This window comes from Ictidomys tridecemlineatus, chromosome 8 (genome assembly GCF_052094955.1).
Source record: "Ictidomys tridecemlineatus isolate mIctTri1 chromosome 8, mIctTri1.hap1, whole genome shotgun sequence".
Classification (NCBI taxonomy): Eukaryota; Metazoa; Chordata; class Mammalia; order Rodentia; family Sciuridae; genus Ictidomys; species Ictidomys tridecemlineatus.
In genome coordinates this window covers 57455433-57470805 of record NC_135484.1, presented here as the reverse complement: position 1 = coordinate 57470805, position 15373 = coordinate 57455433, and the positions used below count along the sequence as shown (strand labels likewise).

Below are 15373 nucleotides of genomic sequence, written 5' to 3'. Positions count from 1 at the left end.
TACCCTACAATTGGGGTGGTCTCACAGACACATTCCTTGAATGCAAATCATATAATATGTCTGGTTCTTCCATCTGATTGTAAGTTTGCAAACCATTCCTCACCTCCTCAAGAGGTTTTATTTATTTATTTTTTTAAAAAATATTTATTTATTTTTCTAGTTTTCAGCGGACACAACATCTTTGTTCATATGTGGTGCTGAGGATTGAACCCCGGCTGCACGTATGCCAGGCGAGCTGCCGCTTGAGCCACATCCCCAGCCCCTCAAGAGGTTTTAAAACAGAGGCCTGAGAAGGCACTGTGTTAGGTAACCCTGTTCCATGTTTTATCTATACTGAACAACAGCTGGCCCGCTGCTTTCAGGATAAAATATAGACACACTCTGCTGGAAGAACCTATTAAACCTGGTCCTGCTCCTCTTCCCAGCCTCATTCAAGCTTACCCATAAATGAATGGCCTAGTCACAATGGCCTTCCTAATACTACAAACAAATGCAATTCTACAACCAACCAGGCCTCCATAACTATCTTTATTTTAGTCTCAACTTCAGGAATGTCCTTCCTCCCTATCCAACTGGTTAACTCCCAATCTCAATTCACCTATTATTTCCTCCTTCTGATGGAAATCAGCTCCATTCTCTTTTGTGTTCTCCTTCCAGTACTCTTCCATCATGGTGTGAGCAACACTGAATATCCTGACAAACACTGATGGAAAAAGGTCATAGAACTGCACAGGAAGTGTCATGGTTTCCAAATTTTTACCCAAGAAGGCAGAAATCCACCAAAAGTGTTTCATGCTCTAATCCATAGTTCAGCAGGAAACTGCGAAGCATGTGGCTGAAAGATGCTCAAGTGAGAAAGAGAGCTATAGCCATCTCTAGTGCTGGTGAGAAACGAACCCATGTTCCAAGTCAAATGCATAAGTCAATCCTAGGGCTTAGTGACTAGAACCCTGATTCAGGAAAAAGGCAGCCCATGCAGGCTGCCAGGGATAGTGTAAGTACACTAAGTGAAGAGGATCTAGGCTGGACCCCAGCTGTGTTCCCTCAGCCACTAGACTTAGTTATTAAGAGTTCTTTGGTGAGAAGAAACTATAGAGAATATTAAAATTCAGAGTATAACCTTCCAAGTTGTTTATAATCTTTTAAATGTTCTTATAAAATCCCTAATTAACCCTTTCAGAAACTGTTGAACACAGAAAAACCAACTATAGGATTTTGCTACACAGAATAGCGGAGAACTAAGCAAGATGCAACCACCCTAAAAAACAAAACAAATCTAAAATTGTATTACTGCAGAAACAAGTAAGCCCTAAGGTCAGTCTTAATGGTCCATATATGTGAAAAAATAAGCCTGTAACAGGTATATCTGAAAAAAGTCACCTAGCTAGTGAATGAAAAAAACAGAATTAGCAATCTGTCCTCTTTCCCATTCTAGCAGTATGGTTTTACTCCCATATACAAAGGAAACAAACCTTTGGGACTCAGGGAAAGAACTTCTTGGGCTGTTAGGGTAAATTTACTAAGTGAACAGCTGAACAGACTTAAGAGACATGGTTCCCAGATGGCCAGTGGGAATGAGATACACTTGGAAGTCTTCACTTACAACAATATGTCCTTTAATGCCTTGGCACCCTTTACCCCAATGTGAGATGTGCTTTAGAGTACAAATTTTCTGGCACAAATCAGGTCAAAGTAAACAAAAAAAAAAAAAATGAGAAGTGTATCATACAAAAATATTTTTCTAATTCTATTTTAAGTGACCTGAGAAATTTGGCTATCTGTACAAGAATCATGACCACAATGTCTGGATTCAATCCAGCTCTTAAAATGCCAAACTAATTTTACACCAGAATAGAGGTGTCTGCTCAGAATTTCACTCCCTGGATCTCAATAATTACCTCGAATTCTTCTGCAGCTTAGGTAAATGACTAACTCCCCGCTAGGCAAAACTTACTTTGAAAAAGGCCATCCCCCATGACCCCTCAACTCCCTGTCTTGTGTAAGAAAACTTACACCAGCCCTGTGACAATAGCGGGTCCCTGCTTTTCTTTCCCTATGACTCTGTCTGGGTCTTTGCGCCCCGGGCAACCAACGCCCAGCACTCCGCTCAGGACTGGGCAGACTTAAAACAGAATGAATGAGCTTCAACTCCAAGGACTTCAAAATTCTAAGTTTTAAAAGTTTGCTTCTGTTTTTAAATCTTACATCATCTCACACGAACACACATGCACACACCGGCGTACACTTTCTCCTACCACCATATTTAAGAGGCTTCTCTAGTCAAAAAGCAATGACACCTTCTGTCTTCCTAGTCCCTTAAGGCGCCCCTTCCTAGCCGGGCGTCTGCCCTTGACCCCATTGATTTTAGGAAGCGGTGCTGACCACGGACTCGGCCGCCAGCAGACCGCCAGCAGACCATCAGCGACCGCCAGCCGGGCCCCCGCGCCCCCGGCCCGTTTCTTGCAAACAAAGGCCGAGGGGGAGGGGAGGGACGCAGGGGCTAGGGGCTGCAGGGAGATGAGCCGCAGGCGGCGGTCGGCCAGGCGGGGCGGGCACCGGCGGTCCGGAGCCCGGTGGACTCGGCAGGGGTACTCACCACGGTCTCGTCGCGGTACACGTCGGGGTACTGGAAGGACAGCATGGCCGGGGACGGGCAGGAATACGTGGAGGGCGCGGGTTCCCGGAGCGGACGCGAGAGGGCTGGGCTGGCCGCGGGGCGACTCAGGGGCGCGGGGCTGCGGCCGGGCGGTGGCGGCGGACGGACGGCTCTGGGACAGCGCGCTCTCGACCACTCTGGCGGCGCGGTGCGAGGATGTGAGCCTAGCAGGAAGCAGCTGTCGGCGAGGCCGGGAGCCCCTCCCCGCCGGGCGGGCCTAAACGGCGGCAAGAGGGAGAGAACTCGCCGTGCGGGCGCCAAGTCTGGCGCACAGCTCCCTCTGCAGGAGCGCCGGCCACGGCCGCGCCGCCCGGGCGCACGGAGGAGCACGCCGGGTACGCGCCGCGCCCGCGCCGGCCGCCCGCCCGCCTATCCGCCGGGCCTCCGCGCCCCGCTCTGCCGCGGCAGCGCTCTGGAAGGAAACTCAGGCTTTGCCTATTGATGGATTGCCTCATCTTATCCAGCCGCCCTTTTTCCGGGCCGAGGAGGGTTGGGGAAGGGAGACTTTCTTTTCCTCTGCTCCTGCGGTGGCCTAATTTCCATTGCCTGCGATTCTGGACTTGGAAGGAAGAAGTAAAGATCGTGATAAGCGTGGAAGAAACTCCCTCCACCCCAGCACCCCTGGTGGACAACGGCTGGTTCCGCATCGAGATTTTGGAGGTTCTTTGAGTTGTTCTCAGGGCAATGGATGAGCCCCTATTTGAAATCTACTGATTGAGAAGGGACCAAGGTGGCGGGGTTGCATATGATCTAGGATATTTTACTCCTTCTGCTGGTTCCTTCCCTTGGCTCCTGTTTATACATGTTGAGCACCTACTGCTACCCTTGTGAGAGAAAAACAGTAAACACGATGCTTCACTCAAACCCTTGAAATTTTAATAGTTACATTTCTTCATCTTTGAGCTAGTGAAGGTGTATATTTTGGTCTTGTTCTCTAGATCACCCAGAGAAGGCTATTCAGCTCCAGTCATCCAAGCTGTTGTGTGTACACAGTGGGTTTTCTATCCCTGGCTTCTTACAAGTCCTGGAAAAGGGTTTGGGTGGGGCCAGAAAGTCCCTCTTGTCCTGAACGTGAACATGTAACTCTTGTACACTTGTGTCTTCTATTTCTTTTGTGGTATCATTTCAGTCCATGCCTCGCCCTTTAGTCAGCGTTTCTAATCATGGTAGGGTGGGTAATGATCATTTTCTGTATCTGTTCCTAGATTCATCTTTTAGGTCATCCCAAAATTCTCAGTCCTGGGAGAACTCATGCTGTTGATGCTGAATAGTGGAAACACACACAGGGGCTGAGGACCCTGCAGTTCCTGGTCCCAGTTACCACCCCCACCCAGGAACTGCTTATTGGTGCACCTTGCTGCCACTTGTGAGGGGGTTCTTTAAGAGCATCTCAGAGACACTTGAGCCAGCAGATCCTCTAATAAGAAACAGTTAATGCTTATTTTTTTAAAAGCACCAGGATGTTGTCCTATTTAAACTTTCTGATATGAAACCTAATATTATTCCAATTTGACTGTTGTAGTTATTGGACTGACTTTTGTCTAGAGCTTCACAAATAGTAAAAGAGCCAGGATTCAACCCAGGTTTCACTATGCCAGCACTCATTCTAAACCACTCTGATGGCCTCTCTTTTTAGAAACAAGTAGGTGTATTCTGTATTCTATAAGGGTATCCACTAGGAGGGGAAACTTCCCTGGGATTTCAACTTAGAGGACTGAGGTAGAAAGTATGGCAATTGTGGTACTCAAAGGACAAATCAAACCTCAGGTATCATCCTTTTCCCTTCCAGTCAGACATCCAGGTGCCTGACTCCTTTGGGCCCTGAAAGTTAAAGATTTGTGTGTGTGTGGCACAGATGCAGTGGGCTAGAGCAACAAATTGCACACAGGTGAGATGAGTGGAAAGGAAGGTAAGAGAGCATACATTCCCCTCCCAACCACTGGACACTTGATTGTGTTGTCTCCTTTAATTCTATAACAAAGCCCATTTTATAGGTAAGGAAAAAGAACCCCATCAGGTGGAAAGCTTTTAGGTCATTGCACAGCCAAGACAGAATCAAGATTCAACTTCATCAATTTTGTCCATAGAAAAAAATGAAGAGAAAGGAAGTATTTGAGCTGTCTCAAAAATTGAAGTACTATCTGCAGAATAAACACCAGAGTGCTCTGTCATTACAGCTTGTTTTTAAGGGAATTTTAGAATTAACACAGAAAATTCATGCTCTAACCTAGAGCAACCCATTCCTAGAACTCTAGGCCTGGAATAGGGTGGAGACTGGGGTGGGGAGTGAGACACAGAAGGACTCTAGGGCAGCCTTCAGCCTCTCCTCTATGATGTGACCTCAAACTTTGTGCCCCATTCATTTATGCAGTCACCCCCTAAGAGGCAGGCTAGTGACCATGTCCTGCTCCTTGGCTCTCAGTTCTCCTTGAGTTGCTTATCAAAACATTCCTCCTACCCACATGCAGTCTCTTCAGGAGAGGAATTCTGGGAAACACACAGGGATATTCAGTTGGTGGGGGGGTGGAAGCTAAACTCCATCTCACTGTCTACTTGCCACACTCAAGACAGGGACTGACTGCATTCACCCAGAGGAAGAAGTGTCTTTATTCTTGAGAGACTGCACCTGCCCAGGGAAAGCATATATTTTCAATTCACACAAGGGTGCCATCTTATTAGCACACCCTTAAAGACTCAAGTTTGCATGATGCCTGGACAATTCACCTTTTAATTTGACTCTGATTTCCAGGTAGCTAGCTAATCTATTGACTAGTAGAATGCAGTCATTTTGGACTACTTTCCCCCAAGATTTACTTTACTTTTCCTGTGTAACTTTTACTGAAAATGCCTATGTATTCTTTTACAACTAATCTCTGCATAGCATCCCAAAGTGTGAAACAGTTCCTAGAAAGAGTAATGTCCTCTTTCTGGCTTTGATACTAACTGGTTTTCTGGCTTTGAATGAGTCTATTATATCCTCAGTACCTTAGTTCACATTTGAGACAAATGAATCAGGTGATTTCAAAGAATTCTAAGGCTTTATTCTAAGTGAGAGCTACAGTGGAAATATAGGAACCTCAAAACTAACTCTGAATTAAGAATGAAATTGCCTGTGGGGAGTGCTGTCCTTACCTTATGAAAAGATTGACGTTAAGACTGGGCAGTGATCATCTACCTACTGAAAGGACTTTATAATTTCTTTGGTTTTCAAACTGTTCACAAGGGCAGACTTGGCTCTAAGGGCTGTTGCTGGGCCTGTAGTCTAAACTGAACTTGTAGATCTAACCTTTTTAGGAACTATTACTGTTCCCTTCTAATACCATTCTCTCAGTATAGACAAGGTTAAAGAGATACGTGAGGTGGCTGGAATTATAGCTGGGAAGTCCAGCTCTCCACCCTATTCCTCTCCTTCTCAGCTTAATGCCTGGCTGAATTAGGTACTAAATGAGAGGATAAGGCTGAATTCAGCCCAGGTGAAAAAAAAAAACACATGGGCAGAGAAGGCAGATCAAGAATGAATCTGGCCTGGCTCCGTGGCGCATGCCTGTAATCCCAGCAGCTTGGGAGGCTGAGGTAGAAGGATTGTGAGTTCAAAGCCAACCTCAGCAAAAGTGAGGTGCTAAGCAACTCAGTGAGACCCTGTCTCTAAATGAAATACAAAATACGGCTGGGGATGTGGCTCAGTGGCCAAGTACCCCTGAATTCAATCCCTGGTTACCACCCCCCCCCAAAAAAAGAATGAATCTGACCAAATTAAGAGAAAGAAGGCAGGGGATTATGTGTGGATGGAATATCATAAGAATATAAGGAAAGTCAGGGGAGTAGAAGAAGGACATGGAGAGGGAGAGAGGAGAGACAGGAAGGGGAGGGGAGGAATATTGGGTGAATTCAATAAAATCATGTTATATGCATATATATATATATATATATATATATATATATATATATATATACATACATACACCATAGGGAATCTCATCTTTATTTATATGTAAAAGTACCAATCAAAAATAATAATTGGCAGAGTAGAGGAAGAGGGAGAGATGAGGAGAGAAAAAGCAGGGAAATGGGGATTGAAACCAAATTTCATGTGTGCACAATTCTGTCATAATGAACCCAACTACTACGTAAAACTATAATGCTCTAATTTAAAAGAAAAAAAATCTGGAGAATTTTCCCACTTAAGTTCATTGAACATATTTATACTCTTTCTAATGAAATTCTTAAGATGGGAATATTGGTATATTAGGAGAGAGGAATCTTTTTTCATATGGTGTTTTTAGGAGAAAATGCAGGTGTGGTCCTGCATATAAAATGAACTTGGTTTATTAAAATAGAGAAAGATAAAATTATCTATTCACCTGCTATTTTAAATTACAAACTGAAAACTCAAAACAATTCAGTAAATATAATAGGTGATAGAAGAATGTATCATTTTTAAACTACTGGCTCTGAAGTTAAAGATGTAGGAGAATAGGACCACAGAAAGGGAGAAAAAATGAGAAGCACAATAGACAGAGCATCACAGATTTGCTAATATCAGGAAAGGTTTAAAAAAAAGTATATGGACAAAGTGCTTTGAAGACAAATAATAAACACATGAAAATAGGCAGAAAATCAACTAGACACGCTTTATAATGTCGTTTCCTTTTATGCTCTTAAGAAAGATTGCCCTGAAAACAAATGACCATCAGAATTGTCTATCACAAAGGGCCATCTTTAAAGGAAAGTATCTTGTTGCTTTTGGGAAACCTAACCCAGAGGATTTGTGATGATTAAATAACTGATGATTTAACTCAATCAAACACCATGAGCAGGATCTATATTGGTTTTTTGTCCATTAGCATTCAGCAATATATTCCACTTCTTTGCTGTCCTCTATATTGCAAGGAGCAATATAATTGCAAGCCTGTAAACTACCTTTCATAAACTCCCTTGTGAGCTTATTTCTGTCCAGGTCTACCAAAGGAAAAAAATAGAGATTAAAGGAGGAAGGAGGAGAGACACTTCTTTTTGCTTAAATTCTCATAATGGCAAGAAACTGCAAATCACTAAAATCTCATGCAATACCAGCACAGATGGGTCATCGGGGGCGGGGTGGGGGGGTGGGGGGGGTGGTGGGATCTTGGGCCCCAGCAGCATCAGCGAATTCAGCAAAGGGACTATGGACTCCCAGGCTCTTGCAGAATCAGTGAACGTGCAGGGTAAGGACTTTTAAGTAGTAGCAGCAATCAGGACAGCACAATGGAACTGATCATTGTTCACATGGATCCTGCATGATACTGCCTTTTCCTTCCCCAGCCTTAGGAATAATACTGGCTCTGACAATTATGAATCTCCAGGCAACATCACTTTTTTGTTTTTGTTTTAAACTCTTCCAGGCCATCCCATTGTAGAACAAATTCCTTATACTAATGTCTCTGTTTGGAATATCTAGTATGGTGTTTTTTTTCTGTCTAGACACTTTGTACCATGAATATGAGAAAGAAAAAATAACAGGCAACATATTTAGACTCTGACGGTTTTACATATTGGAAAAATGAAACATAGAAAATAAATGCTAAGATATTAAATGTTTCAAGGGAAAAAATGTGATCTCCACAATAGCAAGCTGCAAGAAAGTGTAAAAATAACAAGCTTGATTTGGAAAATATAAAATGTAACTTTTAGAAATGAAAAACTGTTATAAGAAAAAAGTGGTGGATAATTTAAAAATCAAATTAGAAAGTTAAAGGGAGAATTCATGAAATAAAAAGTAGCTCTAAGATAACACCAAATTCAACAAAAAGAGTTGGAAAATGTGAAAGAAAAGGAGAAATATGAAAGTAGAAACATCATTTGACATCTCTGAATTAAAAACAAAATTCCTTAATTATTCATGAAAAAAAACCCTGAGGAAAAGTAGGAATAGAATATTCTTACTCAAAGATAACCAAAAACCCAAAAACAAACAAAATAGATAAAAAGAGGGGGGGGGACCAAAAACCTATCTATCACCAACATCATTTAAAATATGGAAACATTAGAAGTATCTTCCTTATGGTATCAAAAGAAGAATGAACATGTCACCCTCACCACCTCTACTTCATATTGCACCAGAGGGTTAGAAAGAAGAAAATAAATATTTTTATATAAATGTTTATTTACTCACAGAAAGGAAAAAAAACCCCTGCCATTAATTATTCCAAATAATAAGAGAGTTATGCATTGTGGCTTGGATATATGATCAACATACAAAAGTCAAGTGTATTTTATTTTCAACAATTAGAAAAATTATAATTTTTAAAGAGACACCAGTTTAATAGCAAGAAAAAATGTATAAAGTATCTGAAAATAAAATTTAAAAACTTGGTAAGACCAGATTATAAAAAAATTAGATGACTTTCCTGAAAAACATTTAAAATAAAACCTAAATAAATGGAGAAATATCCCATGCTCATGGATTGCTATATCTAATATTGAAAAGATGTCAGTTAGCCACAAATTGAATTATAGATACAATGTAATTATAGTTAAAATACCAGTATTTAAATTAATTTACAGAATATAGGATACAAAGTTTTAATTAGGAAAAAATTTAAAAAGGAAAGAAAATTATAACATCTAACATAACTTGAGAATATAGACATCAAACTTCTAAAAATATTAGTATAGAAAGGATAATCCATCATGGTCTAGTTGATTTCTCCATGGCATACAAGATTGGTTTGATTAAAAACAAGAAAATCACTTATTTGCCACTTTAAAAGCAAAAAAAATCATGTAATAATTTAAATTTCTGTAGAAAATATTTAATAAAATTTAACACCACTTACTAATTACACAGAAAAATAGTATGATTGTATAAATATATGATTTTTAAAATCTAAGTTTAAATTATTCGAATTTTAGGAAGCTGCTGGTTATAAAATGAGTATATAAAAGCCATTATATTGATATGTATGATAAATGAAGCCATCTTCCTACTTCACTCTACCAAATTGCTGGGATTGCACCTAGGCTGCCTAAGTGTTCTGAAGGTAAGTTTATACACATGTGCACCACTATACACATACAAAAATGTGAGCATTTGCATAAGAATATCAAATTAGGAACCAAACACATATATATCAATTTAAGTAGAGATGGTGGTATATGCACATAATAGATTAAGCAATGCATACTATTATAAAATAATATCTTAATATTCACTTGACTTTACCAGAAAAATAAGAAACTAAAGTGAAACTGATAGGCTTACTGAGTTTGCGATAGACATTTCTTCAAAACAGAAGATATTAGTTTTCAAGAGAGCTTTTTGAAGTTAAAGTGGCAATATTATGAAAAACAAACAGGCCTGCGTTTTCCCTAATGTTTTGCAGGTGCAAAAGTTGAATAAATACTTAACTGGAGCTAAAAATAAAAAATCAAGATGTCATAGTCTGTACGGAATGTTTCTGTGTGTGTGTGTGTGTGTGTGTGTGTGTGTGTGTGTGTCTGTGCGTGCGTTGTCTACATTTCAATCTTTGACAGCATTTATTGATTTCTTGTTTTTGTCCACTCAACTGAAAGTTATGGTGGAAATAAATGGTTTTAAATTCATCTTGAATTTTGTGGCATAGCCTGGTATTACAGACACAAGCCATTCCACATTGTTTTACAGACTTGTTTTTATTAACTTACCTCTCAGACAACAGGGAATCTTTTCACTAGATAGCCCACTAAACTGGTGCCGATTCAGAGTACCCTTTGGGAATTTTGGGGACCATAGGCTGGTCTCATTGATCAATTACATGTGGCAGAAGGGAGAAATGATATCCTCCTCAGAAGCAATGCTTAAAGCTGCTCTATGTGACTAAGATCCAAGAACCCAGAACGGATTTGAAGCCTGAAAGGGCAAAAGGCAGATATGGAAGTCAGGTAATGAGCTCTAGAGTTGGGAGTCAGGGAAGTCAGTTTCTATAACTTGTGAACTGTAAAACAGAAAAGGATGCAGAGAGGGACAGGAGGGACTTAGAGGAGGTCCTGAGTGATTGAGCACTGTTCACATTACTTACAGTGTTCACCCTCAGCAATCACTTGTGGTTTATTTAAGGGCCAAAAGCAAGAGAGCAGGGCAGGAGCAATCCTGCAGCATGTCAAAGCTCAGGGTGAAACACCAGAAAGCATGCTGACTGCAATGGAAGGAAAATCTCCAGTTCTATAAATATTGCCTGCCAAAAGGGAAGCTCCCTTGAGGCTTCCCTAAGCAGTCACCCAGAGCCTCAAGATGTCTTTCTGTATTTCTTTCTAAGACCTTACAGGTTACAGCACAGGGTTTCAGGGGTTTAGATGTTGGTGAGATATATAGGTGTCTTAGAGTTCTGGAGTTTCTTCTCTCAAGACTTGCTGTCCATTGGCTTAAAGGACAGCGATCCTGGTTCTTTCAGGACACTTTTCACAGCTCAGACAGGGCAATGGATTTAAATAAGAACTTTCACAGTGAAAACAGCTCACTTGTCCTTTCTACCCCTCGTATGGGGACAAATCAAACAGATCATTCACAGCACACTCATTCTTTTAAAAGATAAAGCCTAATGAATTTGGTCCAGTAGTTGAAGGAGGAAGCAATGTCTTTACCTTCTCTCCACCTTGGAGCAGAGTGGGACATCCTCCCCTTTGAGTGGCTGGCAGAAGATGTGGGGTAAGGCTTCTCAAGGACCTCAGTACATAGTCAAGTCCCCTACAAGCTGAGAAGAGGTAGACAGAGGACAAAGATGAGTGTTAGGATTTCACCTGGATGGAAGGATCTGAGGTGCCAGTTGCAGACTCCTAGAAGAGCATCTGGGATGCAATTTGTTGTGGTCTTTTACTTCTGTCTCCAGGGTCTGAAAAGGGCCAGCTGCCTATAGGTCCATCTTCTTTGAAGTGGAGACTAATATCTAACTAGCATTTTTAAAACTTACTCATCAAGAACATGGGGTTGCTGATCATTTCTTTATCTTCTCAGAACAACCCTAATCTCTCAGGGAGCCCCCGCTCCTTATTCTATAGTGTTCTCTGGCTGGGGATGTAGCCCAATGGCAGAGTGCATGCCTAGTGTGTGCAAGACCTGGGTTTGATCCCTAGTGTGAAAAAGGAGAAGGAGGAGGAGGAGGTGGAAGTGGAGGAAGAGGAGGAGGAGGAGGAGGAGGAGGAGGAGGAGGAGGAGGAGGAGGAGGAGGAGGAGGAGGAGGAGGAGGAGTGGTGGGGGGGGGAGGAGGAAACTGGGATTATAGGTGAGTATGACTCCCACCCTCCAGCATCTTCTTCAAGTCTCTGAGTTGTGGTTTATATTTGAACCTGCTAAACTCTCTTTTAAGACCTGGCCATTTGGTGTCTCAAAGTTCACCGCACTGCCCTCTGCTGGCCTGACTCAGAGTTGGTAGCTGTTCTTGTGCTGAACTAGGATAGCTTTGATTAAGTACTAGACTCATAATGACAGATTCAGTTTGCATCAATTGCTGGACCAACCCCTATTGTCTGGCTCCCTTTCCTTGTCTAGTGAAATTTCCTATTTCTTAAGAACTTGGAAACTTTATACTCTTAGGTTCTGCAAATGTTGTACAATGCTCCTGGAAAGGGACACTGCCTTCTGAAGTCTACTTACCTGCTCATAGCTTAATCCCTGTAGTGACATGTTCTTCTAAGGCCCGGGATTGAGGTTTCCTCTGTTTTTTTAAGCCATGGACCATTTCTTGGTCCTGAAGTATGTTGACCACTATGCCACCTAGATCCTTAAAAGGGAGTTAGAAAAACTTTCCCTGGGGTGCCCAAGAAGTTTGCGATGAAACAAATTGCTTCCCACAGAATCACCCACCACTGCCTCATCCTATGCCTATAACACAAGACTGTTTGCCTGTCTACTCTAGAAAGAATGCATACATTTAAAAAATTATCTACTAATAAGGTCTTCTTTCATCACAATAAAGTATAAACACAGGTATGAATTTGTCAGGTGACTAAAAGTTTGCATAATATTTAAAAACTGAAAAAGAATAGAGTTTTTTCCCCCTCTCTATCCCTCTTCACCATCTTAGGCAGCTCTTCAGAATTCATTCTCTTAGAATGTTTGAAATTTTGTGTGTATGTGTGTATTAGTATGTACCTTTCCATCATCTTGTCAACAGGCTTTCATAAATCTAAGAGTTCTTGATCAGATTTTTTAAACAATACACAGCAATCTTTAATCCCTTGAAAACATTAAACATATTTATAATAAATTCACTTTTCTTGAATTCTCTTTGTTGTAATTTTAGAAAGCAACTTAAATCAAATGGGAATTCTCACTTTTATAGTCATACACACATAAGTGTATGGCTAAAAGTAGCTTTATAAATAAACAGACATTTATTCAAATGAATTTACTTTCATTTATTTTTGAATGCTTAAACGTCTCGTAAATATCATCCCCAACCTGCCAGTCTTCATTCTCTTTCTTCTACTCTCACCACCTTCTCAAACCTTTCTGTGAGCCTGTTATTTCTACCTTAAAAAATAGACATTTAAAGAGATATTCAGGTTTCAGTTATTTTAGAATAAATTTATATCAATGTCTGCTCTATGTAGCTGTGTTTGCATTATGAGCAGTACATCTTAGTACACAAGCACCTCCTTTGTCCTGATAAATAAGTAGTGTGATAACAGCAAATATTGACATAACATAGGTTGTTTTTTTCTTTCTTTTATCTTTACAATTATTTTATCTTTTAGAAATATCATTATTTTAATATTTGCCAGGCTATTATTTTGGAATATCTTATTTTTATAGAAAAATTTTGATCAAATACAAAAATATGGCATCATTATACAGCATTATATAATGCTAATGCTAACTTAGTCTGGTGGTTTTTTTGTGTGTAGGGGGTATACCAGGGATTGAACTCAGGGACTTGACCACTGAGCCAGACCCCCAGCCCTATTTTGTATTTTATTTAAAGACAAAGTTCAGATTTTTTAATATATATTTTTAGTTGTCAATGGGCTTTTATTTTATTTACTTATATATGGTACTGAGAATCAAACCCAGTACCCCACACATGCTAGGCAAATGCTCTACCACTGAACCACAACCCCAGCCCTCTTGATCAGATTTTTATTTGCTGTCCTACAGGATCTGACATCCCACTAAAATTGCCTATCCTTCCAATTAGCATCCTAGCCTCAATTCTGAGCTTGAGCCAATATTGCTCTGTTTGCCTAAAACATTTCTTTTGCATCTGTGCAGGTTTTCAGAGTGATCTGTTCCTTATATATCAATTTACATTGTTTCATTGACACTGACCTTTCTGGATTTATCCAAATCTCTCTACTAAGAAACATTGTGCTTTTTAGCATGCAGAAGTACACCTAGGAGACTGGACAAAAGAATCACTTGAAAGATAAAATGAAATATTGATTCAACCATCAAAATTTTGCCCAGTTTTCCCTTATAATATCAAAATGTAAATATTTCTCAAGGAATAGTGAGAGGCGCCTATATTTCTTCAACCTATGTGATCCTCTGCTCAATCTCCTCTGGCTCTCAGCACAACAGATATAGACATGTAACATGTAAGTACAAGGAGTTAAATTAAATGATAGAATCACAAGATATAAAAGAAATGCAATATGTCATCTTGTTCCCAAACAAGTATTATGTTAGGATTTTGATGGGCACTTCAGGAATAAGTATTTCGTTTCATAAATATTTACTTCATGCCTTCCACATTCCTAATACCATGGTAAGAGCTGGAAACTTGATTACAATGTGACAAACACAGTCTGTGCTCCTAGATTCAGGAGGGGAGAGTGACAGGCTACTCTAATTTAGAGCTATGAGTCCTATAGGACAAGGTGCTGTAGGAGCAGAGCACATAGTCTTGAAGGGACAGAGAAAGGTTCATGAAGGTAGTAATATCTAAGCTGAAATCTGAAGAATGAGTAAGAATTAACCAGGTATAAGTCTGGAGGGGGGTGGGAAGACAGGTGAACAATGTTGAAGGGAGCATCTTACTGAGTGCTGAGGGATAGTGATATGTTGGAGGGAATGTGAAAGTTCCTTATGGTTGGAGCACATAGAGCAATGTGGAAATGAGAAGAGGTGAAGCCGGAAAAGGAAACTGGCCAAATTGTGCAGATTTCCCTTATTCACAGGGAACTAGGAGAGTTGAACTCTGGATTTATAGTAAGTAATATTTATAGTGTCTGAGTCAGATGTTATCATGGATGAGATAAAAATTAGGAATCATGTGCAGTGGTGCATGCCTGTAATCCCAGTGGCTTGGGAGGCTGATGCAGGAGGATTGTGAGTTCAAAGCCAGCCTCAGCAACTTAGTGAGGCCTCAACCAACTCAGTGAGACCTTGTCTCTAAATAAAATATAGAAAGGGCTGAGGATGTGGCTCAGTAGTTAAGTGTCCCTGGGTTCAATTCCTAGTACCAAAAAAAAAAAAAAAAAAAAAAAATATATATATATATATATATATATATATATATGAATTAGGTTTGGCTTTGCTGCTATAACATAGATCCTAAAAGTTTATGAGAGAATAGAAAGTTTATTTCTTTCTCACTTTACAGGACTGAGCAGTTTCAGGTCAGCTGCAGAGGTGCGAAAGAGGGAAGGTGGGCTTTTTGCCTTGCAGCAACCCTGGGTGACTGCAGTTGTGCTATCTTAAACACAGGGCTTCTAATGTCATCACTCCAGGAGACTGGGAGGGGATCAAGGGATTGTGAGTAG

General features: G+C 40.6%; 1 protein-coding gene across 1 annotated transcript in view; it reads right to left on the bottom strand.

The window, feature by feature from the left end:
* Prep (prolyl endopeptidase) overlaps positions 1-2878 on the bottom strand; it is a 118102-nt gene extending 115224 nt beyond the window's left edge. Inside the window, exon 1 of the mRNA XM_005330129.5 lies at positions 2597-2878. Coding sequence (XP_005330186.2) covers positions 2597-2641 — 45 coding nt within the window. The 5' untranslated portion in view covers positions 2642-2878. The remainder of the gene's footprint in view (positions 1-2596) is intronic.
* Positions 2879-15373: the final 12495 nt, after the last annotated feature.